This window comes from Gymnoscopelus braueri (assembly GCF_963280865.1).
Source record: "Gymnoscopelus braueri genome assembly, chromosome: 1".
In the NCBI taxonomy this organism is placed as follows: Eukaryota; Metazoa; Chordata; class Actinopteri; order Myctophiformes; family Myctophidae; genus Gymnoscopelus; species Gymnoscopelus braueri.
The window spans coordinates 440026-466542 of record NC_137603.1 but is presented as its reverse complement, the minus strand read 5'-3'; the positions used below and the strand labels follow the sequence as shown (position 1 = coordinate 466542).

General features: G+C 39.7%; 2 protein-coding genes across 3 annotated transcripts in view; both read right to left on the bottom strand.

Annotated features, from left to right (window-relative positions):
* LOC308082033 (transient receptor potential cation channel subfamily M member 1-like) overlaps nt 1-7455 on the bottom strand; it is a gene marked incomplete at both ends in the record, with an annotated part of 90593 nt that extends 83138 nt beyond the window's left edge. The window contains 2 exons of the mRNA XM_080423644.1: nt 546-622; nt 7384-7455. Coding sequence (XP_080279770.1) covers nt 546-622; nt 7384-7455 — 149 coding nt within the window. The remainder of the gene's footprint in view (nt 1-545; nt 623-7383) is intronic.
* A 9040-nt stretch (nt 7456-16495) lies between these two features.
* LOC308085045 (transcription initiation factor IIA subunit 2-like) overlaps nt 16496-26517 on the bottom strand; it is a 10797-nt gene continuing 775 nt past the window's right edge. The window contains exons 2-5 of one of the 2 annotated variants that reach the window (XM_080428069.1): nt 25737-25769; nt 25585-25689; nt 24497-24623; nt 16496-16808 (exon numbers count right to left, since the gene is read on the bottom strand). In XM_080428069.1, the coding sequence (XP_080284195.1) occupies nt 16783-16808; nt 24497-24623; nt 25585-25689; nt 25737-25769 (291 nt within the window). In that variant the 3' untranslated portion in view covers nt 16496-16782. The remainder of the gene's footprint in view (nt 16809-24496; nt 24624-25584; nt 25690-25736; nt 25770-26517) is intronic. The other variant, XM_080428070.1, reaches the window with a different exon arrangement.

Here is a 26517-nt window from a genome sequence, read left to right as displayed (position 1 = left end):
GGGTGTTTTAGGGAAGGGAGAAGAGTCTAGGACGTGTGGAGCGTTGTCCGGGGTGTTTTAGGGAAGGGAGAAGAGTCTAGGACGTGTGGAGCGTTGTCCAGAGTGTTTTAGAGAAGAGAGAAGAGTCTAGGACGTGTGGAGCGTTGTCCAGGGTGTTTTAGAGAAGAGTCTAGGACGTGTGGAGCGTTGTCCGGGGTGTTTTAGGGAAGGGAGAAGAGTCTAGGACGTGTGGAGCGTTGTCCGGGGTGTTTTAGGGAAGGGAGAAGAGTCTAGGACGTGTGGAGCGTTGTCCAGAGTGTTTTAGAGAAGAGAGAAGAGTCTAGGACGTGTGGAGCGTTGTCCAGGGTGTTTTAGAGAAGAGAGAAGAGTCTAGGACGTGTGGAGCTTTGTCCAGGGTGTTTTAGAGAAGAGAGAAGGGTCTAGGACGTATGGAGTGTTGTCCAGGGTGTTTTAGAGAAGGGTCTGACAGCTTCCCTGTGTCAGCTGCTCTGAGTGAGCGGGAGGAGGTAGTATTGTAGTATACATATATGTTTTAGTATTTATACCTGCTGGTATCTTTGCTGGGAATAATGTGTACACATTCTCTCTTCTGGAAACTTCTCTCAATCCAGGCTCTATGAATCTGAGGGAGAAAAACACAAAGAATCATCATTCAACTGGAAAACGTACAATGTAGGCATTTATCGGACGCTCTTTCAGAGTGACTTACAGTAAACAATCTAAACACACATACATAGAATGTAGAGAGACAGTGTAGTGTCTCAGTAAACTATAGGATCATAGAATACAGAGAGACAGTGTAGTGTCTCAGTAAACTATAGGATCATAGAATACAGAGACAGTGTAGTGTCTCAGTAAACTATAGGATCATAGAATACAGAGAGACAGTGTAGTGTCTCAGTAAACTATAGGATCATAGAATACAGAGACAGTGTAGTGTCTCAGTAAACTATAGGATCATAGAATACAGAGACAGTGTAGTGTCTCAGTAAACTATAGGATCATAGAATACAGAGACAGTGTAGTGTCTCAGTAAACTATAGGATCATAGAATACAGAGAGACAGTGTAGCGTCTCAGGAGAGTTTACACATTATGGCAGAAAGTTGTTTATTTGTTGCTTCTTGATTAAGTGTGCTCACACATAGACACAGACACAGACAGACAGACAGACAGACAGACAGACAGGCAGACGGCAACTCACTGTGAGCTTGTACATCTATTATATAGTATATATATTGTACACATGGGCGGCCTTTGCTAGGTTTCACCAGTCTCAATTGAAACAGGCCTTCACCTTCAGGGGGGCCTCCACCTTCAGGGGAGCCTCCACCTTCAGGGGGGGCCTCCACCTTCAGGGGGGGCCTTCACCTTCAGGGGGGCCTTCACCTTCAGGGGAGCCTCCACCTTCAGGGGGGGCCTTCACCTTCAGGGGAGCCTCCACCTTCAGGGGGGGCCTTCACCTTCAGGGGAGCCTCCACCTTCAGGGGGGCCTTCACCTTCAGGGGAGCCTCCACCTTCAGGGGGGGCCTCCACCTTCAGGGGGGGCCTTCACCTTCAGGGGGGCCTTCACCTTCAGGGGGGCCTTCACCTTCAGGGGGGCCTTCACCTTCAGGGGAGCCTCCACCTTCAGGGGGGGCCTCCACCTTCAGGGGGGGCCTCCACCTTCAGGGGGGCCTCCACCTTCAGGGGAGCCTCCACCTTCAGGGGGGGCCTCCACCTTCAGGGGGGCCTTCACCTTCAGGGGAGCCTCCACCTTCAGGGGGGCCTCCACCTTCAGGGGGGCCTCCACCTTCAGGGGGGCCTCCACCTTCAGGGGGGGCCTCCACCTTCAGGGGGGCCTCCACCTTCAGGGGGGCCTCCACCTTCAGGGGGGCCTTCACCTTCAGGGGGGCCTTCACCTTCAGGGGGGGCCTCCACCTTCAGGGGGGGCCTCCACCTTCAGGGGGGCCTCCACCTTCAGGGGGGCCTCCACCTTCAGGGGGGGCCTCCACCTTCAGGGGGGCCTCCACCTTCAGGGGGGCCTCCACCTTCAGGGGGGGCCTCCACCTTCGGGGGGGCCTCCACCTTCAGGGGGGCCTCCACCTTCAGGGGGGGCCTCCACCTTCAGGGGGGGCCTTCACCTTCAGGGGGGCCTCCGACTAACCGTCAGCCCAGAAGTGCAGGAGTAGCTCCTCATATCATATTGTAATAAACCTGTTGGTTTGCATGTCAGAAACAGTGTGATATCATGTGGAGTAAACAGGATGTAGATCCCATTAAATCATCTGAATGAATCACATGATTATTTTGAAAGAAAGTGAATCATGTTTTGACGTTAATGTAACGTGAGTGAGTTGTTGTAACTGTCTGTCCACGGTGGTGCAAATAGTCTAATTCATTTAAACGAACCGTTATGGATTATGGAAGCAAACCGACTTCAGTCCACTATTTTTTTTAACTTTAACTATCTTTTGACTTGTTGGGGGGGGGGTGGGGGCCTCATATTAGCTCTTGAAACGGGCCTCCAGGTTATTAAGGTCATTAAGGTCATTAAGGTCATTAAGGTCATTAAGGTCATTAAGGTCATTAAGGCCCCCGCTTGTTCATATTATCAAAAAGTTATTCTGAATAATTGTGATAATTCTTTTCAACATAAATCTTCTCTTCTGGGGGTCCCTGGCAAAACCTTTTCAAATGGGGGTCCACGGCCAAATACACCAATCTGGGTAGTCCCATAAAGTTTGAGAACCAGTGCCCCAGGGGTCCCGGACCCCCTGTTGAAGACCCCTGCCATATTCAATAAACAGAAACATCGATGATGAACACTTAATGAGAACTTACAGAATGCAGTTTTAATATGAATGAGATGTAATTAACTATGCTGTATTAATTAACATCATATTAATTGATTGATTGATGTACTTTATTTAGTAAGACATGAGAAACAGTACATGGAACACATTCACAATACAAGGTCTACTAAACTGGAAGACTCATAAAGCACTGAGCTTGTTTAAAATGAGTTCCCACGCACACACATCATAATGCTGTTTTAATATAATACACACAACAAAATGTCTTTTTACGAAAGCAACATAATCCTAATTCCTGTGTGTGTGTGTGTGTGTGTGTGTGTGTGTGTGTGTGTGTGTGATCTCTCCCTAGAGATTAACCCTTCACTGCCCAGGTCTTTACATACATTCACTCTGGACAATAAAGGATTAAAAATGAACCAATCGGATAATGTTTCATTTACTGAGTATTACATATACTGTCTGTTATATTCTACTAGTGGTTGCAAACGTTGGGTTATCCCGCGTCCCGTCGCGGTGGGCTCCTGTTTTATTGGATCTTGTTTAGTCGATACACTTATTTGTTTAATCTCTTGCTCATTTGATTTTCCTATTTGTCTCATCTGTTTAAGAAAGTAGGGAGCTGATATATTGCACTTTTACCTTAGCGCTAGGTATGCTCTTAGTTGCTTGTTTTAGAAGAGAATGTTAGGAGTTTTCTTCCTTACCTATGTTGAATGCACTTATTGTAAGTTGTCATAAAAGTCATAAAAGTGTCTGCTAAATGACTGTAATGTAATGTAATGTAATGTAATGTAATGTCATATAAATTAAACCAGATGTTAAGAAAACAAACAGAAAGCTACTTGACACACACAGCAAACTGCCCAAAACCACACAATGAACTGATGCAGAACTAAGGACAACAGACTCAGTGAACACTGTCTCACCATGCAGAGAGAGACAGACAGACAGACAGACAGACAGACAGACAGACAGACAGACAGACAGACAGACAGACAGACAGACAGACAGACAGACAGACAGACAGACAGACAGTAGTGGAGTAAAAGTACAATATTTGCCTCTGAGATGTAGTAGAGTAGAGTAGAAGTAAAAGTACTGACAATTGGAAATACTCCAGCAAAGTCAAAGTACCTCAAAATTGTACTTAAGTACAGTATACTTGAGTAAATGTACTTAGTTACTTTACACCACTGCTACAGACCTGCATGAGCTTTACGGCGTCATGTCTGGAGACATGACGGTTAATAACAGAGCTTGTGGACTACGTCTGGAGACACAGGCTAATAACAGAGCTTTACAGCGTCATGTCTGGAGAATAACAGAGCTCGTGGACTACGTGATGTGTCTGGAGACACAGGGGCTAATAACAGAGCTCGTGGACTACGTGATGTGTTGGACCCATTTGAATGAAGAGCAGCAAACGTGTATCAGGACGGACAGCGGAGCCAACGTCGTTAAATCCACCGAGATGAACCGATGGCTGAGACTTCAGGGTTTGGGTCACCTGCTGCATCCATCCATCGCTAAGTGTTTAAATAACACATAAATAATACATTGATCTGGCAGGGCTGTGTTTAATTCACATGGCCCGTTTACACCGTCATATCTTTATCGAGGTATTCAACAACGTTATCGAATGTTTTCCTGATATCGTGTGTAGACTTACTCTGAACACAGAAAAGTGAAGATAGCCGATCTACAAGCTCACAGAGTGAAGATAGCCCATCTACAAGCTCACATGGTGAAGATAGCCCATCTACAAGCTCACATGGTGAAGATAGCCGATCTACAAGCTCACAGAGTGAGGATAGCCCATCTACAAGCTCACATGGTGAAGATAGCCGATCTACAAGCTCACAGAGTGAAGATAGCCGATCTACAAGCTCACAGAGTGAAGACAGCCGATCTACAAGCTCACATAGTGAAGATAGCCGATCTACAAGCTCACAGAGTGAAGATAGCCGATCTACAAGCTCACATAGTGAAGATAGCCGATCTACAAGCTCACATAGTGAAGATAGCCGATCTACAAGCTCGAAGAGTGAAGATAGCCGATCTACAAGCTCACAGAGTGAAGATAGCCGATCTACAAGCTCACATAGTGAAGATAGCCGATCTACAAGCTCACAGAGTGAAGATAGCCGATCTACAAGCTCACATAGTGAAGATAGCCGATCTACAAGCTCACAGAGTGAAGATAGCTGATCTACAAGCTCACATAGTGAAGATACTACAGCTCACTTAGTGAAGATAGCCGATCTACAAGCTCACATAGTGAAGATACTACAGCTCACTTAGTGAAGATAGCCGATCTACAAGCTCACATAGTGAAGATACTACAGCTCACTTAGTGAAGATAGCCGATCTACAAGCTCACATAGTGAAGATACTACAGCTCACTTAGTGAAGATAGCCGATCTACAAGCTCACATAGTGAAGATACTACAGCTCACTTAGTGAAGATAGCCGATCTACAAGCTCACATAGTGAAGATACTACAGCTCACTTTGTGAAGATAGCCGATCTACAAGCTCACATAGTGAAGATACTACAGCTCACTTAGTGAAGATAGCCGATCTACAAGCTCACATAGTGAAGATACTACAGCTCACTTAGTGAAGATAGCCGATCTACAAGCTCACATAGTGAAGATACTACAGCTCACTTTGTGAAGATAGCCGATCTACAAGCTCACATAGTGAAGATACTACAGCTCACTTAGTGAAGATAGCCGATCTACAAGCTCACATAGTGAAGATACTACAGCTCACTTAGTGAAGATAGCCGATCTACAAGCTCACATAGTGAAGATACTACAGCTCACTTTGTGAAGATAGCCGATCTACAAGCTCACATAGTGAAGATACTACAGCTCACTTAGTGAAGATAGCCGATCTACAAGCTCACATAGTGAAGATACTACAGCTCACTTAGTGAAGATAGCCGATCTACAAGCTCACATAGTGAAGATACTACAGCTCACTTAGTGAAGATAGCCGATCTACAAGCTCACATAGTGAAGATACTACAGCTCACTTAGTGAAGATAGCTGATCTGCAAGCTCACATAGTGAAGATACTAGTAGCTCACTTAGTGAAGATAGCTGATCTACAAGCTCACATAGTGAAGATACTACAGCTCACTTAGTGAAGATAGCCGATCTACAAGCTCACATAGTAAAGATACTAGTAGCTCACTTAGTGAAGATAGCTGATCTACAAGCTCACATAGTGAAGATGTGTTATATTATATTAACCTTATTCCTAAACTTAACCTCAGTGAAACTATGGCTAACCTTAAACTTATTTCTAACTTATTTCTTATCCTCAGTAAAACAAATACAAGAATCGCTGGTTCGCGGAAGTTCGGAACAAATGGGGGCGTGTTTTATAGGCTACAGTAAATGCATAATACTCGCCCCCCCCCCCCCCCCTATTTAATTTTGCCGCCTTATTTCCTTTACTTCTAAGAAATGACTTGAACCTGTAGCATGGGGGTGTGTGTGTGTGTGTGTGTGTGTGTGTGTGTGTGTGTGTGTGTGTGTGTGTGTGTGTGTGTGTGTGTGTGTGTGTGTGTGTGTGTGTGTGTGTGTGTGTGTGTGCGTGTCTCACTTGCAAAGTTACGGTTACTAGGGTGACCATTATAGCGACCTGAGGCGCGGTCATATTACCGCAATTTCCCCTACATCCCAAAGACGACATTATTAATGTGTGATGATGATGATGAAGATGATGAAGTATAAGTGTCCGTCGGTATAAACGTGTTGCCAGATTGTGCGAGAGAAATAAGCAACCAGGTCTATGAACACAGCTACATTGCACGCTAGATGTGAGAGCCATGCAGCGAAAACAGCTCAGTGAATCAGTGAATCAAACAGCTGAGTGAATCAGTGAATCAGTGAATCAAACAGCTCAGTGAATCAGTGAATCAAACAGCTCAGTGAATCAGTGAATCAAACAGCTCAGTGAATCAGTGAATCAAACAGCTCAGTGAATCAGTGAATCAAACAGCTCAGTGAATCAGTGAATCAAACAGCTCAGTGAATCAGTGAATCAAACAGCTCAGTGAATCAGTGAATCAGTGAATCAAACAGCTCAGTGAATCAGTGAATCAAACAGCTCAGTGAATCAGTGAATCAAACAGCTGAGTGAATCAGTGAATCAGTGAATCAAACAGCTCAGTGAATCAGTGAATCAAACAGCTCAGTGAATCAGTGAATCAAACAGCTCAGTGAATCAGTGAATCAGTGAATCAAACAGCTCAGTGAATCAGTGAATCAAACAGCTCAGTGAATCAGTGAATCAAACAGCTCAGTGAATCAGTGAATCAAACAGCTCAGTGAATCAGTGAATCAGTGAATCAAACAGCTCAGTGAATCAGTGAATCAAACAGCTCAGTGAATCAGTGAATCAAACAGCTCAGTGAATCAGTGAATCAAACAGCTCAGTGAATCAGTGAATCAGTGAATCAGTGAATCAGTGAATCAGTGAATCAGTGAATCTGGCCCATTGAATGTAGAGCTCAAATAAAGAAAGGTACCAGAATAAAGCCCTGAGTCACTCCGGCTCAGGGTGAGGTCTTACTCTCTGGGATCCAGTAGATGTGCTGCGCTTGATGGACGAACGCTTTACTGATCCACTGCTAGCCCTCTTCATGTCTGTCTGTCTGTCTGTCTGTCTGTCCGTCCGTCCGCCTGTCTGTCCGTCTGTCTGTCCGTCCGTCCGCCTGTCTGTCCGTCTGTCCGTCCGTTCGTCTGTCTGTGTGTCTGTCTGTGTGTGTGTGTCTGTCTGTGTGTGTGTCAGTCAGTCAGTCAGTCAGTCAGTCAGTCAGTCAGTCAGTCATGTGTTGTAAGGTCATTCCTCAGAGATCACATCCTGCCTCAGAAGAACACGTTCAGTAAAAAGCAGATCCTTGATGTATGTAAATCCATCAGTTATTCCAGAAGTCCTTCCTGTCTGTAGAGAGACGAGTTCTGACCACAACATGTAACACCAAACCATATGGAACACCAAACCATATGGAACACCAAACCATATGGAACACCAAACCATATGGAACACCAAAGGTAAACTCCTAACATGTGGATGTGGACACGGCTCTGAAGATACCTACAGTTTAACATCCACACTATCTATCTAACTATATCTATCTATCTATCTATCTATCTATCTATCTATCTATCTATCTATTTATCTATATCTATCCATCTCTGTAGTTTAACATCCAAACAGCTTCCAGTCCTTCACAGTATGTGATTTGTATGAGCTTTGACGTATAGACTCTCTCTCTCTCTCTCTCTCTAATCAGGATTAGTGGACACGCCCCTAGCGCTCACCTCTTCAGACTCCACTGTTTCTGTTACTTAGGCTTGTTCTAGGGTTAGGTCTTCAGGAAACACTACCCTTCCTCTTTGCCTGGCCTACTTGTTGTTAACTAGTTGTACGAACGCTTGTTTTATTGTTGTATTGTTTTATTGGATCTTGTTTAGTCGATTTTACTATTTGTCTCATCTGTTTAAGAAAGTAGGTAGTAGCTGATATATTGCACTTTTACCTTAGCGCTAGGTATACTCTTGGTTGCTTGTTTTAGCAGAAAATGCACTTCAGACTTCTGGTGAAATAGTAGTTTTCGTTCCCTACCCATGTTGAATGCACTTATTGTAAGTCGCTTTGGATAAAAGCGTCTGCTAAATGACTAAAATGTAATGTAATGTAATGTTTTTTCTTGTTTTTTTCATGTTAAAAATGTCATTTATATATATATATATATACATACACACACACACATATATACATACATATACATGAAATGAAATCAAATCCAATACAATGGATAAAAAGCCATTGTTTTAATGACACAAAGCTGCATTCAGATTCTAACCCTAACGTTTTAACCTTTGATACGTCTAATGCTTTCTGCTTCCCTTTACATTCATCCATCCATCCATCCATCCATCCATCCATCCAGCTCAGCTCTTTAATCTACAATTTATTAAAATGCTTTATGTCCAGCCTATACACACACACACACACACACACACACACACACACACACACACACACACACACACACACACACACACACATATACAGTCACTTTAAAAAAAAACAATGTCAGAAATACAAATAATAGCTGAGTGAGCTTGTAGATCGGCTGTTTTCACTACTTGAGCTGTGTGGCAAAGTGGTGCCAAAGAAAAGAAAAGATACACAAAAACGCTCTAAATATGTAGAAACACGTTTTTCTGTCTGACATCCACACTATGATGTTCATCCACACTATGATGTTCATCCACACTATGATGTTCATCCATCCACACTATGATGTTATGATGTTCATCCACACTATGATGTTCATCCACACTATGATGTTATGATGTTCATCCACACTATGATGTTCATCCACACTATGATGTTATGATGTTCATCCACACTATGATGTTCATCCACACTATGATGTTATGATGTTCATCCACACTATGATGTTATGATGTTCATCCACACTATGATGTTCATCCACACTATGATGTTCATCCACACTATGATGTTCATCCATCCACACTATGATGTTATGATGTTCATCCACACTATGATGTTATGATGTTCATCCACACTATGATGTTCATCCACACTATGATGTTCATCCACACTATGATGTTATGATGTTCATCCACACTATGATGTTCATCCACACTATGATGTTCATCCACACTATGATGTTATGATGTTCATCCACACTATGATGTTATGATGTTCATCCACACTATGATGTTCATCCACACTATGAACACTATGATGTTCCATGCTGGCCTCTTATCGCCATATTTTAACTTTCAACTATTTTATATATATATATATATATATATATATATATATATATATATAATATATATATATATATATATATATATATATATATATATATATATACACACATATATATACACATATACATATATATATATATATACACACATATATATACACATATACATATATATATATATATATATATATATATATATATATATATATATCAGTAAAAAAAAAATTCCATTTAGTGTGTGCAGCTCAGCCTTCCTAAACAATAAGTGCACTAATGTATGTTTGGTGGATTATAATTATAATCTAAAGCATAAAGGATTATAATTATAATCTGCATAAAGGCTAATCCTTGGACTGAGGCTTTCTACAGGTTGCAGATTAAAGCTCCCACTGTCCTCTGTTCAATATCACAATGAAATACATTAAATTCTGCACTATATGGAATAAAAGTCAAACAGATTAACCTTTGTTATTATCATATGGAGGCCTTGACCGTCATCTTATCTTACTGGAGTATTTCCAATGTTCAATACTTTAACTTCTACTCCACTACATCTCAGAGGAAAATATTGTACTTTTACTCCACTACTTTTATTTGAAATCTTTAGTTACTAGTTACTTCGCAGATACACATTGTTATATTATAAAACATACATTAACTACTTTAGCCCCATTGTACACATAGTAGTGTTTAATACCGGGATTCCCAGAGATATTTACTGTCCCGGGAATTGAAGTCTGTTCCGGGGATCCCGACGGTTGTTCTTTCTTGTTAGAAATGACTATTAAAGAGTAGAAAGGCCTATCTACAGCGCAGAGGAATTACTATTATAATTAATAGTAATCCTCCTATAATTTGACAAACCTCTGTCATCGTCATGGTTGTCATGGTGAGGTCAACCGGTTCTCCTCAGTGGCTGGAGCAATTGCTCTGAATTTGCACACAGCCATTGACCATTACCATGTGTTACACACACAAAGCCATTGACCATTACCATGTGTTACACACACAAAGCCATTGACCATTACCATGTGTTACACACACAAAGCCATTGACCATTACCATCTGAACGCAACAGCTAAGCCCGTTTTTTGCTTTCCCCAAACGTCAGCTGTTTATTAGCGTTTTTGTGTTTGCTGGCTCCCGGGTTGCCAGATCATGTGCGCATATCCCCCCACGGGTATGGACTAGTTAATATAATTATTATAAATAAAGTTACTTGCCGTGTTGCCGACCAGGGCAGGGTCCCATCCTCCCGTTGTGAACCAATATGGGACTCACTGAATGTAACAGTAATGAACAAAATAAAACAAGGAATAAGTTTAGGAATAAGCTTAGGTTTAGTTTAGGCATAGTTTAATGAGGTCCCGTTTAGGAATAAGGTTAGGTTTAGTTTAGGCATAGTTTACTGAGGTAACGTTTAGGAATAAGGTTAGGTTTAGTTTAGGCATAGTTTAATGAGGTAACGTTTAGGAATAAGGTTAGGTTTAGTTTAGGCATAGTTTAATGAGGTCACGTTTAGGAATAAGGTTAGGTTTAGTTTAGGCATAGTTTAATGAGGTCCCGTTTAGGAATAAGGTTAGGTTTAGTTTAGGCATAGTTTAATGAGGTCACGTTTAGGAATAAGGTTAGGTTTAGTTTAGGCATAGTTTAATGAGGTTACGTTTAGGAATAAGGTTAGGTTTAGTTTAGGCATAGTTTACTGAGGTAACGTTTAGGAATAAGGTTAGGTTTAGTTTAGGCATAGTTTAATGAGGTCACGTTTAGGAATGAGGTTAGGTTTAGTTTAGGCATAGTTTACTGAGGTCACGTTTAGGAATAAGGTTAGGTTTAGTTTAGGCATAGTTTAATGAGGTTACGTTTAGGAATAAGGTTAGGTTTAGTTTAGGCATAGTTTACTGAGGTAACGTTTAGGAATAAGGTTAGGTTTAGTTTAGGCATAGTTTAATGAGGTCACGTTTAGGAATGAGGTTAGGTTTAGTTTAGGCATAGTTTAATGAGGTCACGTTTAGGAATAAGGTTAGGTTTAGTTTAGGCATAGTTTAATGAGGTTACGTTTAGGAATAAGGTTAGGTTTAGTTTAGGCATAGTTTACTGAGGTTACGTTTAGGAATAAGGTTAGGTTTAGTTTAGGCATAGTTTAATGAGGTTACGTTTAGGAATAAGGTTAGGTTTAGTTTAGGCATAGTTTAATGAGGTCACGTTTAGGAATAAGGTTAGGTTTAGTTTAGACATAGTTTAATGAGGTTACGTTTAGGAATAAGGTTAGGTTTAGTTTAGGCATAGTTTAATGAGGTCACGTTTAGGAATAAGGTTAGGTTTAGTTTAGGCATAGTTTAATGAGGTTACGTTTAGGAATAAGGTTAGGTTTAGTTTAGGCATAGTTTACTGAGGTAACGTTTAGGAATAAGGTTAGGTTTAGTTTAGGCATAGTTTAATGAGGTCACGTTTAGGAATGAGGTTAGGTTTAGTTTAGGCATAGTTTACTGAGGTCACGTTTAGGAATAAGGTTAGGTTTAGTTTAGGCATAGTTTAATGAGGTTACGTTTAGGAATAAGGTTAGGTTTAGTTTAGGCATAGTTTACTGAGGTAACGTTTAGGAATAAGGTTAGGTTTAGTTTAGGCATAGTTTAATGAGGTCACGTTTAGGAATGAGGTTAGGTTTAGTTTAGGCATAGTTTAATGAGGTCACGTTTAGGAATAAGGTTAGGTTTAGTTTAGGCATAGTTTAATGAGGTTACGTTTAGGAATAAGGTTAGGTTTAGTTTAGGCATAGTTTACTGAGGTTACGTTTAGGAATAAGGTTAGGTTTAGTTTAGGCATAGTTTAATGAGGTTACGTTTAGGAATAAGGTTAGGTTTAGTTTAGGCATAGTTTACTGAGGTGACGTTTAGGAATAAGGTTAGGTTTAGTTTATGCATAGTTTAATGAGGTTACGTTTAGGAATAAGGTTAGGTTTAGTTTAGGCATAGTTTAATGAGGTTACGTTTAGGAATAAGGTTAGGTTTAGTTTAGGCATAGTTTACTGAGGTCACGTTTAGGAATAAGGTTAGGTTTAGTTTAGGCATAGTTTAATGAGGTTACGTTTAGGAATAAGGTTAGGTTTAGTTTAGGCATAGTTTAATGAGGTTACGTTTAGGAATAAGGTTAGGTTTAGTTTAGGCATAGTTTACTGAGGTGACGTTTAGGAATAAGGTTAGGTTTAGTTTATGCATAGTTTAATGAGGTTACGTTTAGGAATGAGGTTAGGTTTAGTTTAGGCATAGTTTAATGAGGTCACGTTTAGGAATAAGGTTAGGTTTAGTTTAGGCATAGTTTACTGAGGTCACGTTTAGGAATAAGGTTAGGTTTAGTTTAGGCATAGTTTAATGAGGTTACGTTTAGGAATAAGGTTAGGTTTAGTTTAGGCATAGTTTAATGAGGTTACGTTTAGGAATAAGGTTAGGTTTAGTTTAGGCATAGTTTAATGAGGTTACGTTTAGGAATAAGGTTAGGTTTAGTTTAGGCATAGTTTAATGAGGTAACGTTTAGGAATAAGGTTAGGTTTAGTTTAGGCATAGTTTACTGAGGTAACGTTTAGGAATAAGGTTAGGTTTAGTTTAGGCATAGTTTACTGAGGTTACGTTTAGGAATAAGGTTAGGTTTAGTTTAGGCATAGTTTACTGAGGTAACGTTTAGGAACTAGACGCGTCGCAATTCAGGGCAATTGCAGAGTGTGGTTGCACCGACGCTAGTCGCGGGTCGCTGCCGCCGGGACTCGAGGAATACGCTGGGAGGAATACCGTCGGAGGCTGTGCCAATTACATTGTCACTTAACTCCTGAGATCACTTGCGTTTCATTTTGAGAGGATTGATCCCCCCAAAATAAGGTTTTTGCATCAAACGGTTACATTTTGAGCATTTGTGGCGCCCCCTATGGATCAAAGTGGAAATTATTTTGGGGATTTGTTGAGTAAACCACACTTGACATGTGATTAAAATTTGGGATTGACTGGACGTTTCTTTCGTGATTTGTGGTCTTTTTTGTAAAACGGGCCCCTTCCGCTAACTTTGGAAGCCATTTACGGACGAACGGTATGGACTATCAAAATTCTGTTTCGGTCCAGATTATCGCATGGGTCCAGAGATCATGTGTACCGATTTTTGTGAAATTTGGACAAAATATATGGGAGGAGGAGCTAAAAGTGTGTTTTGAAGAAAATTCAAAATGGCGGAAAATCTATCCTGACGCAAATGGGCGTGGCCTATATAGGGAGTTGCGTCATGACCCAAGGAATCTAGGGAAAAAGACATTTTGATTTTACGACCTACGGTTCAAGAGTTATAGGCCAAAACGTAAAGGGGGCTGTTATAGCGCCACCATGTGGCCGATTAGTGTAATTATTTTTTCAATAATTTTGGAACAAATTATGAACCTCCCCTCCAAATCTGGTAACTCTAGCTCTTACGGTTTCTGAGAAAAAAATACTTGAATTTGAGTTTTTTCACTTTTTCATTAAAGCGGATGGGGAAATTTAATGCACTAATAAATCAATATCAATTAAACTATTTAACCAATCTCTTAGCAAAATACAAGCGCACGATTCCAGGTCAAGACGGTCATTTTGAGATATGGCACTAAATTGGGGAATGAAAACTGTGGGCTGTGATGTGTTTTGAAATATTGTTTATCTATAATATGAAGAAGAACTAGACGCGTCGCAATTCAGGGCAATTGCAGAGTGTGGTTGCACCGACGCTAGTCGCGGGTCGCTGCCGCCGGGACTCGAGGAATACGCTGGGAGGAATAACGTCGGAGGCTGTGCCAATTACATTGTCACGTAACTCCTGAGATCACTTGCATTTCATTTTGAGAGGATTGATCCCCCCAAAATAAGGTTTTTGCATCAAACGGTTACATTTTGAGCATTTGTGGCGCCCCCTATGGATCAAAGTGGAAATTATTTTGGGGATTTGTTGAGTAAACCACACTTGACATGTGATTCAAATTTGGGATTGACTGGACGTTTTGTTCGTGATTTGTGGGCTTTTTTGTAAAACGGGCCCCTCCCGCTAACTTTGGAAGCCATTTACGGACGAACGGTATGGACTATCAAAATTCTGTCGCATAAATACCCATCGCATGAGTCCAGAGATCATGTGTACCGATTTTTGTGAAATTTGGACAAAATATATGGTAGGAGGAGCTAAAAGTGTGTTTTGAAGAAAATTCAAAATGGCGGAAAATCTATCCTGACGCAAATGGGCGTGGCCTATATGGGGAGATGCGTCGTGACCCAAGGAATCCAGGGAAAAGGAAATTTTGATTTTACGACCTACGGTTCAAGAGTTATAGGCCAAAACGTAAAGGTGGCTGTTATAGCGCCACCATGTGGCCGATTAGTGTAATTATTTTTTCAATAATTTCGGACTAAATTATGAACCTCCCCACCAAATCTGGTAACTCTAGCTCTTACGGTTTCAGAGAAAAAAATACTTGAATTTGAGTTTTTTCACTTTTACATTAAAGCGGATGGGGACATTTAATGCACTAATAAATCAATATCAATTAAACTATTTAACCAATCTCTTAGCAAAATACAAGCGCACGATTCCAGGTCAAGACGGTCATTTTGAGATATGGCACTAAATTGGGGAATGAAAACTGTGGGCTGTGATGTGTTTTGAAATATTGTTTATCTAGAGTATGAATAATAAAGTGTAAGGATTACTATAGTCTGGTTGCCCTGTTAGGGCAACCAGACTAATAAGGTTAGGTTTAGTTTAGGCATAGTTTACTGAGGTAACGTTTAGGAATAAGGTTAGGTTTAGTTTAGGCATAGTTTACTGAGGTCACGTTTAGGAATAAGGTTAGGTTTAGTTAATTTGGTTCCATGTGTACACTGTCAGAGTTACAGACCTGTAAGGGTCCATTTGGTTCCATTTAAACACTCTCAGAGTTACAGACCTGTAAGGGTCCATTTGGTTCCATTTAAACACTCTCAGAGTTACAGACCTGTAAGGGTCCATTTGGAACCCCCTCAAGGACCCCAGAGGGTCCCTGGACCACACTTTGAGAACCAGTGAGGTATATATAGGAATATAGAGGAATAGTTAAAGGGATAGTTCACCCCAAAATGACTTTTTTCCCTATGGATTAGTCACTCCATGGAGTTTGTTTTTGTCTCATTCCTAAGACAATCATTTGATGACCAGCGGACCGGTAGGCAGCGGTTCCGGTAGGAGACACAAAGGAGACTCTTTGTGTCTCCTACCGGAACCGCTGCTGGTCATCAAATTATTGTCTTTAGGAATGAGACAAAAAAAAGAAAATATCCATGAATTCAAGTCTCTATGGTTGATTGATTGATTTAAATTTGTATTAGGCAAAAGAATGTAAAACAACAGTTACATTTATAATACTTTTGTCTAAAAGGTCTGACCAAAAAAGTCCTTGAATTAATTTCATAGACATATATAGTAGCAACCAGACAGTTCAAATCAACATAAAATACAGAGAAAAAATACCTCTATGTACAAAAAAAAACAAAACATGATAAATAAAAGATATATACAAAAAAAAAAGGTAGGGGGTAAGGATAAGGATCGTCTGTCTACCGGGAAACTGGTACTAGCTCCTCTTATGGCCTCCAGAAAGATGAGTTTTTAGGGCTGTTTTGAATGAGCCCAGCGAACTGCATTTTTTGAGGGATGGGGTTAGGCTATTCCATACCTTGGTGGCAGTGCTGTAGAAGGAGAATTTGCCCATGATTGTTAAAATCCTAAAGATCCAAACCCTAAACGATAGCAGATATTATTTTATGCAACATAGCGGCAGTTATGTCGTAGTACAACTCTTCAAAAACAATAAAACACCAGGAGCTGTTATGCGTTTTAAACATTTTATTAACTTAAACAACCTGTGACTAAAACTCAAAACTTCATCCTATGAAATGACTCTGATATGTTTGTAAAAAATAAAAAGAGAGAAATAAAAGTTCATGCAATTCCAAGGCCTTGATTGGTTGATTCCATCTGCAGTCGTTCACATTGTATTTACACACAGACTGGTTTCATTCAGAGAAATTTTACTGTAATAAATTATAGATGATATACAGTTGTGTATGTGATAAAGTATACAGTCCTGTATGGCAGTGTCTTCTTCAGTAGAATCAGCTTCATTCTGCTGCATTCGAACCCGTGTCTAAAAACAGGAAAAGAAACACAAACAAACAATATTATGGTTTTTAACATTGTTTGATAGAGCCCTGCAGAGGGGAGGTGTGTGTGTGTCCAGCTGATGCTCGTTAATTTTATATACATCAAGGCAGTTATGTTTCTGCAAGAATTTCCTGTTTCGGACAAGAATTTTCCTTTTGGTCCTAAAAACGCCGCTTATCAATTCATCGATTAATCGATCGATAAGGTTATGAACTATCAATTAATGAATGAGTCGATAATTTACATCCCTAGGCCATATATAATATGCTGGAGCTGGGTGTGGTGGGGGCTGTTCTTAACAACCCAAAGATGGCCGACCTACAAGACGCTGGTTCATGTGTATGAGCAGTACCACTAGGGCCCTGAAGCAATAAGAGATACAGTATTACTGAAGCACTGGAGGAAAAAGGTCCAGAGTATGTCGTCATAGAGTACAGAGGTCCTGACGTCACTGGTTCATCCTCTGGGTCATAAAGTCATTTCTCTATAGAGTACAGAGGTCCTGACGTCACTGGTTCATCCCCTGGGTCATAACGTCATTTCTCTATAGAGTACAGAGGTCCTGACGTCACTGGTTCATCCCCTGGGTCATAAAGTCATTTCTCTATAGAGTACAGAGGTCCTGACATCACTGGTTCATCCTCTGGGTCGTAAAGTAATTTCTCTATGGAGAATAACATTGGGTCATCTTAGAATCGTCTCATAAGAATTGTGGTCCAAAAATAAACAAACTGTCTCTATTATTGTCAGGGAGGAGGCTCTGTATCATTTATATTATTTATATATATATATATATATTGTCAGGGAGGAGGCTCTGTATCATTTATATTATATATAAAGATATTGTCAGGGAGGAGGGTCTGTATGGTAACATTAGCGTTTTCTCACCTGATTTTATCCAATTTTCATGCAAATCGGTACACATGATCTCTAGAGTCATGTGTACATGTGTATAATATTTGTCATATTCCATCCTGATTGGCTAAGATTGACATCTAAAGTTTGCAGGAGTGGCCCGTTTTGAACAAAACGCCTCAAATCATGAACGCAGCGTCCGATTGCGGTGAAACTTTGCGCACACATTCGCACTACGTTGAGGGACAAATGCCACCGTTTGAACTTTGCCCTATTAACCCATTTAGACCTGAGGCCGATTCTAAAAACACCTTCTAAATCCTAACCTAAGTTTTCTGAAAAACTTCAAATGTTTATAAAAAAAAAAAAAAATCATCACGCAAAACGGTACACATTATCTCTGTAGTCATGTGATCAAGATCATCTTCATATTCCATCAACATTAACCTGGCTCTGAGGAGCACTTTTACTTTTGTTTTAGATTGTGTGTGACAGCTATCCAGTGTCGGTTGTCCACTTTGTAGGCGGCTGCAGTTATGATTTGACCCCCAAAAAATTGCAACAAAAGGTTTCTCAATGGTTTATTGTAGTATCAGGTGTACTTAATAACATATCAAAAGTTTACCAAAATCGGACCACTAGAAAGGTCCGATTTTCAAAATGGCCGCCGCCAGATCCTTAAAATACCATTACTCCTTCATTATTCATCCTAGACAAGTAATGTTGGTGCCTAACCCCATGTTTTGGTGATCTTGGATCTAATTAGCGTAATATAAATTATAGTCAAGTGATTACAAGTATACAATTATAAAGAAATTGGTTATAAGCATATTTAACAATGTAATTGGACATTTCTCCCTTTTCTACATGCCATAATGCCCAGGATTGGTGAATTCATCACCTATACATGTAATTTACATTCTGTTGAAGCTTTCAGGAGATTTCTTAGATACCAATAAGGAATCAATTCATTATTATTGGGTGGTACTGTGACATTTGTAAAAACATGGCTGTAACTGACAGACTGGGAATGTTACACAAATCTTGGAAGAAATTCCTTACAGAGAAGTTTCTTCACTATTTTGTTTGAAAAGGTGCCAAGAAATAAAATAATAATCCTAGTCCCCTAGGGGCAGTGGTTCCCAAACTGGGGATGATTAGCTTAATGTGCAACATTGTTTTCCCACTCAAAAGTAAACAAACCAACATACAGTATAAGTGTATACAGTGTATCTGCACATTTCTAAAGTGACAACTTAATCACTCTTAAGACCTTTTTAACACATTGGGTGCCAGCATTTTTTCATAACAACTTACGTTGGGTGCCAGCATTCTCCCCATTGACTGCGCTTTGCTGTTTAAAGCTCTAGACTCCACGAGGAGCAAATCCATGTAAAAAAAAACATCCATTCATGTAGCGCGATGACCCTGGCTACAGCCTGGAACGATAACATTTCACTCGCGAGTTACAATGGGGGGGGATCGCGCATCGCGCATGACCGGTTTTCCCCACCGGAAACAGATTCGGAGATATAGGTGTTTTAAAGAAGGAAATAGACAGGAAGTGGATGGGAGCCATGTTTTTGTTTCCGGTGATCTATCCAGGGTCCCCACACATTTTTAGCAATGAATTTCCAAAACTTTTCCAAAACTTTTCCAGAATATTTAGCCCAATTTCCAGGCCTATATAACAATCATTCAGCGCAATAATGTGTCTCTTACTCCTATGTAGAATGCCCAAAGATAGGCAGTGTAGCAAAAATAAAGCATAGAATATAGAATAGTACAATTTCATTCAAAATGTCGTGCAAAATCAGGGCATAGCTCACTGGAAGACTCATTATGGCATCCGTATGACTTATTTTATTTAAATAATATATGCCATCACACAGCCCGTTGGGCGAAAAACTACTTATGTTACATATTTCGTGTAATGTTATACATGTTTATGAAAATGTTTTGTATTAACAAAATCAATAGCCAAAAACAATGCATAGCCAAATATTTTTCCAGGACCCTTGATAAATTCCAGGACCTTTGATCAATTCCCAAACTTTTCCAGTACTGGATTTTTTTTTTTTCAATTTCAAAATATTTCCAGGAATTTCATGACCGTGGGGACCCTGTCTATCTGGCCTATCCTTCTCAAGATCACAATGGGTACTCCCAGAGCTGCTCTAGCCCCGCCCGTGTGGAGAAAAACGAAAAAAACAAAAAGACATATTTCACGGTCTGGACCGTGTTCGGCACCGGACCGCTACTCTGCGCAAACACGGTTCAGACCGTGTTTGGCACCCGATGTGTTAATAGCAACTTGGACAAATTCTCAAATATTACAGTGGAGAGAAATGGCCCCTTATGGGCCTGGAGATGATGTGCAAGTCAGCACAGAGCTATCACAACATGTATCTAGTGTCTACTGTCTTGGGTGTCTAGGCAGGGGTGGTGGAGGAGTGTGGTGCGGAGAGGGTTCAGATTTGCTTGTCACAGACATCTTCTTATTCCTGAGATTGTAGTAGTTGTGTGGGGGTTTTGTGCAACATTCATTTCACATGTCTTTTATTTTGTGATTGGTACTGCTAGCAATAACCTTGAACTTTGATCTTTTTTTCTGGATACTTTTAACATCAAGAAGGCATAGGAGACAGCCCATGACGCCCTGGGCTCCAGTCTCCCATAGAATCCCGATCTAACCGACCTCCACGCTGTGTCCCTGCTGCTATGCAACAAACAAGCATTGCTTTCTGTATACACCTAATGGTCAGACTATTTGTTTTTGTTCTGGAGAGGGGAAAGGACGCTCTGAGCCATAATGATAAGTCACTGGGGGCCCCTGGGAATATTAATGGTCAGCCACCAACCAGACACCGACTCTCCTGTGAGCCAGTCCGACATAGGGACACCTCTGTCTGCCTGACACACAGTAATGCACCACATGGAGGTCTTACAACCACCACTATGGGGGGTCCCTCCTCACTAACTATGGCCACTCACGAGTGCCCATCTCGGGCATAGGAGCCAGCATGGAGGTCCACTTGGGACCAGTGGGACTATCCAGTGAGCCAGGCGACATAGGGACACTCCTCTCAGCCTAACGCATAAGCTTCATTTCTGCCTCCTCCTCACTCCGTCCTCCAGCGTGACTTAGAAATTGTTTGCATCCCAAATGCTAATTTGCTTTTGGAGTTGCTGAGAACCAGGTGAGCGCAGGCTCCCTAAGCCACTTGGAGTGAAATATGGCAAGATACAAGTATATCTTTCATGTATCATTTGCAGAACTGTCTTCGTTGAAATGCGTGGCGTATAATTTCTCCTCCTCCACATGACAACCCTCCGAGCTCCGAGATAGTCCCTCTTTACTCACTCACACTGATTGCCTTCCTAATGTGTTAAAAAGTTCTTCAAAAATCTATTTATTGTTTTTCAAAATCTTGTGTCTACAAGATGACACTTTGATTCACATTTGATCCACAGAGCTATCCAAAACCTTTCAATATTGCATGCAATACTATATCAACTGACAATATTCTCTTTCTCTGCCATGCACCTTCTGAATGACAAAATTGACAAAAATGAAAATTGTGACTTGTGTTTTAAGGATATCTTGAAGCCTTGTTCCAGTAAAGAAATATATAACTAGTTTATTGCATAATTAGTTTAGTTAAAACGGGTGACCATTTCAGAGGGTTTTAATAGAGTCACAAACAAAATATTGGATTTCACAATTATCTAATTGTATCTCTGCAATTTGGGCAATTCCAGTGGATTTCTAGGCCCCCAAAACATAGGGTAAGACATTAAAAGTACTTCATAAATAATGAAGGAGTTAGGTTATTTTAAAGAGTTTTTGGCCATCTTGGACGCCATCTTGAAAATAACACCTTTCCAGTGCTCAAACGTTGGTAAACTTTTAGTATGTTATTAAGGACACCTAATACTGCAAGAAACAGTTGAAAAACGTTTTGTTGCAATTTGTTTTGGGTGAGGTGCTTTTCTTTCATAACTGCAGCCGCCTATTGAGGATATGGCCAGTCCTGAGTCCTGACTGCCACCCACTTATAGTAATAATGATCACCATAAATATGTTCAATTACTGTAATAATAAGCACCTTAAATCTGTTCAATTACTGTAATAATAAGCACCTTAAATCTGTTCAATTACTGTAATAATAAGCACCTTAAATCTGTTCAATTACTGTAATAATAAGCACCTTAAATCTGTTCAATTACTGTAATAATAAGCACCTTAAATCTGTTCAATTACTGTAATAATAAGCACCTTAAATCTGTTCAATTACTGTAATAATAAGCACCTTAAATCTGTTCAATTACTGTAATAATGATCACCTTAAATCTGTTCAATTACTGTAATAATGATCACCTTAAATCTGTTCAATTACTGTAATAATAAGCACCTTAAATCTGTTCAATTACTGTAATAATAAGCACCTTAAATCTGTTCAATTACTGTAATAATAAGCACCTTAAATCTGTTCAATTACTGTAATAATAAGCACCTTAAATCTGTTCAATTACTGTAATAATGATCACCTTAAATCTGTTCAATTACTGTAATAATGATCACCTTAAATCTGTTAATTTACTGTAATAATAAGTAGGGCTACAGGCTAAACTAAATCTTAAGGCTGCTCATGTTTGAACTCATTCAATCTGGGAACACATCTGTGTCATTTTAGATTTCTTTGGCTATTCAAAAATAGCAGATCTACAAGCTCATAGCGCGGCACCCAGTGCCACGCTATGAGCTTCTAGATCTGCTATTTTTGAAAAGTCAAAAGCAATAGTTTGACTTTTTTTTTGGTGTCCCAAATGGGGAAAACATGAAACAGTCCTAATGTAATCTACAGTATCACACAGATTAGTTTTATTTTCAATTCACTGATCAAGGGTTGGAAAATATTAACAAATTCACTTTGAGTAGAAGTCCCTACAATGTATGAAATGTCCATAAGTTGAGAACATTTGAAAATATTATGCAACTTTAACAATAGTGCAACAATAGTGCTTCTCATCTTTTCACATGCCAAAATATTTGCAATGATTTACCTATTAGTTTATGAAGAAGTCCATGTAGGCAATACGATGCAGACAGAGCAGGTGGAGCCAAATACTATAGTATAACCTGTAACCAATATGTTAAATGATATAAACTCTACAGAATTGAATGACTTGCTGTTAAGAGGATAACTTTGAGCATCAAATGGGTGGAGCTTGGTTTCCCTCAGCCAGGTTTGATAAATACTTGTTAGTAGTTGTACTGTACGCCTGAATTTCTCTCTGCACTATTGTTGAAGTTGCATAATATTTTATACATATTTTACAACAATTTCTCAACTTATGGACATTTCATACATTGTAGGGACTTCCACTCAAGTGAATTTGTTAATATTTTCCAACCCTTGATCAGTGAATTGAAAATAAAACTAATCTGTGTGATACTGTAGATTGCATTAGGACTGTTTCATGTTTTCCCCATTTGGGACACCATATACGTTTAGTGACATAACTCTATGAGTATTAAAGCTACTTTTACACAATTGATATTCAGTAGAACCACACCTTTCAAACAAGACATCACAGGTCCTGCTATGACAATCCATGTCAGAGTCACTACAACGTAAAGAGAACATTCTACATAGATTTACATTTCTGCCTATTGTAGGTATGTGTTCAAATCTCCTATTTACATGTATTTTTCTGATATTGACATTCAGTCTTATCTAGAGTGTAGAGGGATGTCCTGGCTTCATGTGTACCAAGTTTTAAACCTGTCAGAGCTTCCATTGTGAATCTATATGAGTGTTTATGCCTCAACCCCCCGACAGCCAGGCTTAATGTTTAGTTTGGGGTGTATAACTTTATATAACAATTTCACCACTTTTGCAGTAAAATATTGTTACACAACAATCCATTTCATGTGGAGGAGGGGAGGCCTTAGAGATGAGGAAGAACAAGGTTGTGTTTGGTCCTACCTCCGGTAGAGGTATCTATATTTTTGGGGGTCATTGTCACCTATAGGCCTGTAAGCCAGGAAAGCGTCTGTCATTTTAGATTTCTTTGGCTATTCAAAAATAACAAATCTACAAGCTCATGGCGCGGCGGCGCCATGAGCTTGTAGATTTACTATTTTTGAAAAATCATGAACATTTGATTCATGTCAAGGACCACCACCAAAATATTTTGATCCAGGGATAAACCCCCACAAGTAAATACTTGAGTAAAAAATGTTTGCTTGAAAAAAAATTGTGTGTGTCTCACTGGTATGAGGGAGTGGCTGCAACAACAAAGAGGAAGACAGACAGACAGACAGACAGACAGACAGACAGACAGAGACAGACAGACAGACAGACAGACAGACAGACAGACAGACAGACAGACAGACAGGTCAGACAGACAGACAGACAGACAGACAGAGACAGACAGACAGACAGACAGGTCAGACAGGTCAGACAGACAGACAGACAGACAGAGACAGACAGACAGACAGACAGACAGACAGACAGACAGACAGACAGACAGACAGACAGACAGAGACAGACAGACAGACAGACAGACAGACAGACAGACAGACAGACAGACAGACAGGTCAGACAGACAGACAGACAGACAGACAGAGACAGACAGACAGACAGACAGGTCAGACAGGTCAGACAGACAGACAGACAGACAGAGACAGACAGACAGACAGACAGGTCAGACAGGTCAGACAGACAGACAGACAGACACAGACAGACAGAGACAGACAGACAGACAGACAGGTCAGACAGGTCAGACAGACAGACAGACAGGTCTTACTCTTTCCATCACAGGCTACGATCTTGACCTTGTCGACCTTGACGAGGTCAGTGACCTCTCTGAACTCCACATCGTTGAGAACGAACGTCCAAACGTTGTCACAGAATCTGTAGGTGTTGAGAGACCCCTGGTGGAGACAATGAGAACTACATGTTATTATATTATTATATATAGACTATCAGGGGTGCACATAACTGGTGCGCATGCGCACCCAAAATAAATAATGCGTGGCACATCAGACGACGCGAGGCGCTTTTGCGTACCAACAGCTGGGACAGGAATTTCCTAGCTTTTATTTTTTAGCAAAAATAAAAAATAAAAGCCTGGAGATCGAGGCTAGGAATTTACTTCCTGAAGCCACACTCACACAATCATGTACAGCCATTAGGCGCAGGGGGAGAGGACGCATGCTGCACGTGATTGTGTGAGTGTTCTCGCGTCCTGACACACAGACATGCTGCGACGCGCAGCTCGCTGCACGCAGCCAGCAGCGGCTGTTAGAGGCACTCTCACCGATGATGAACGCACCGTAATGATGCAAAATATGCCGTGAACATCCTAATATGGCGGATAAAAGCAGCGCAGCACAGGGCACCAACCTTGGGGGGTTCATCAAACGGCGTGAGAAAAAACGCCGAAAAACTGCGGAATTTGTAAGCAGAGTAATTTTTTCTCACGCAAGTTATGTGCACCCCTGTATATAGACGTATATATTATACATATAGTGTCTCAGTAAACTATAGGATCATAGAATACAGAGACAGTGTAGTGTCTCAGTAAACTATAGGATCATAGAATACATAGAGACAGTGTAGTGTCTCAGTAAACTATAGGATCATAGAATACATAGAGACAGTGTAGTGTCTCAGTAAACTATAGGATCATAGAATACAGAGACAGTGTAGTGTCTCAGTAAACTATAGGATCATAGAATACAGAGACAGTGTAGTGTCTCAGTAAACTATAGGATCATAGAATACAGAGACAGTGTAGTGTCTCAGTAAACTATAGGATCATAGAATACTATGTTATGTTATATAATATTATATGATAAGTATATTAAACAGTAGAATAGTGCTTCTACTCACCCTGAAGTTGACTCGGTTTCTAACCCGGTTGGCCAGAGCTGTGTTGATGGCTTTATCAAACTGTAATAACACCTGTAGAGCTAGTTGAGGAGTTATCTGTTGAGTCTGAAACATAATAAATATAATAATAATTATGATAAATATAATAACACCTGTAGAGCTAGTTGAGGAGTTATCTGTTGAGTCTGAAACATAATAAATATAATAATAATTATAATAAATATAATAATTATAATAAATATAATAATAATTATAATAAATATAATAATAATTATAATAAATATAATAACACCTGTAGAGCTAGTTGACTAGTTGAGGAGTTATCTGTTGAGTCTGAAACATAATAATAATAATAATAATAATAATAATAATAATAATAATAAGGGTAATAATAATAATAATAATAAGGGTAATAATAATAATAATAATGATAAGGGTAATAATAATAATAATAATAATAAGGGTAATAATAATAATAATAATAATAATAAGGGTAATAATATATATATTTTTTTTTAAATAATAATAATAATAAGGGTAATAATAATAATACTAATAATAATAAGGGTAATAATAATAATCATCTTATAATATCATCTATTCATCTAACAGTCAGGATGTATGAATGTATAATAATTCATATATTTCATATTCATATTTATATGTAATAATAATATATAAGAATCTATGAATCATCCACAGATGGATCAATAAATGTGAAACAATGAATGAATGTTTATCAATGAATATTTAAATAAATGTATGAATGAAGCTCAACATTCATTAACATTAACTGAAAACATCAGATCTACAAGCCCACAACGTGGCACGGTGTGAGCTTGTAGATCTGATGTTAAAAAATAAAAACAGATTATAAAAGAGTTTTAAATATTCCTCATTTAGCTGCTGACCAGGGTTGCCAGGTTTTCAGAG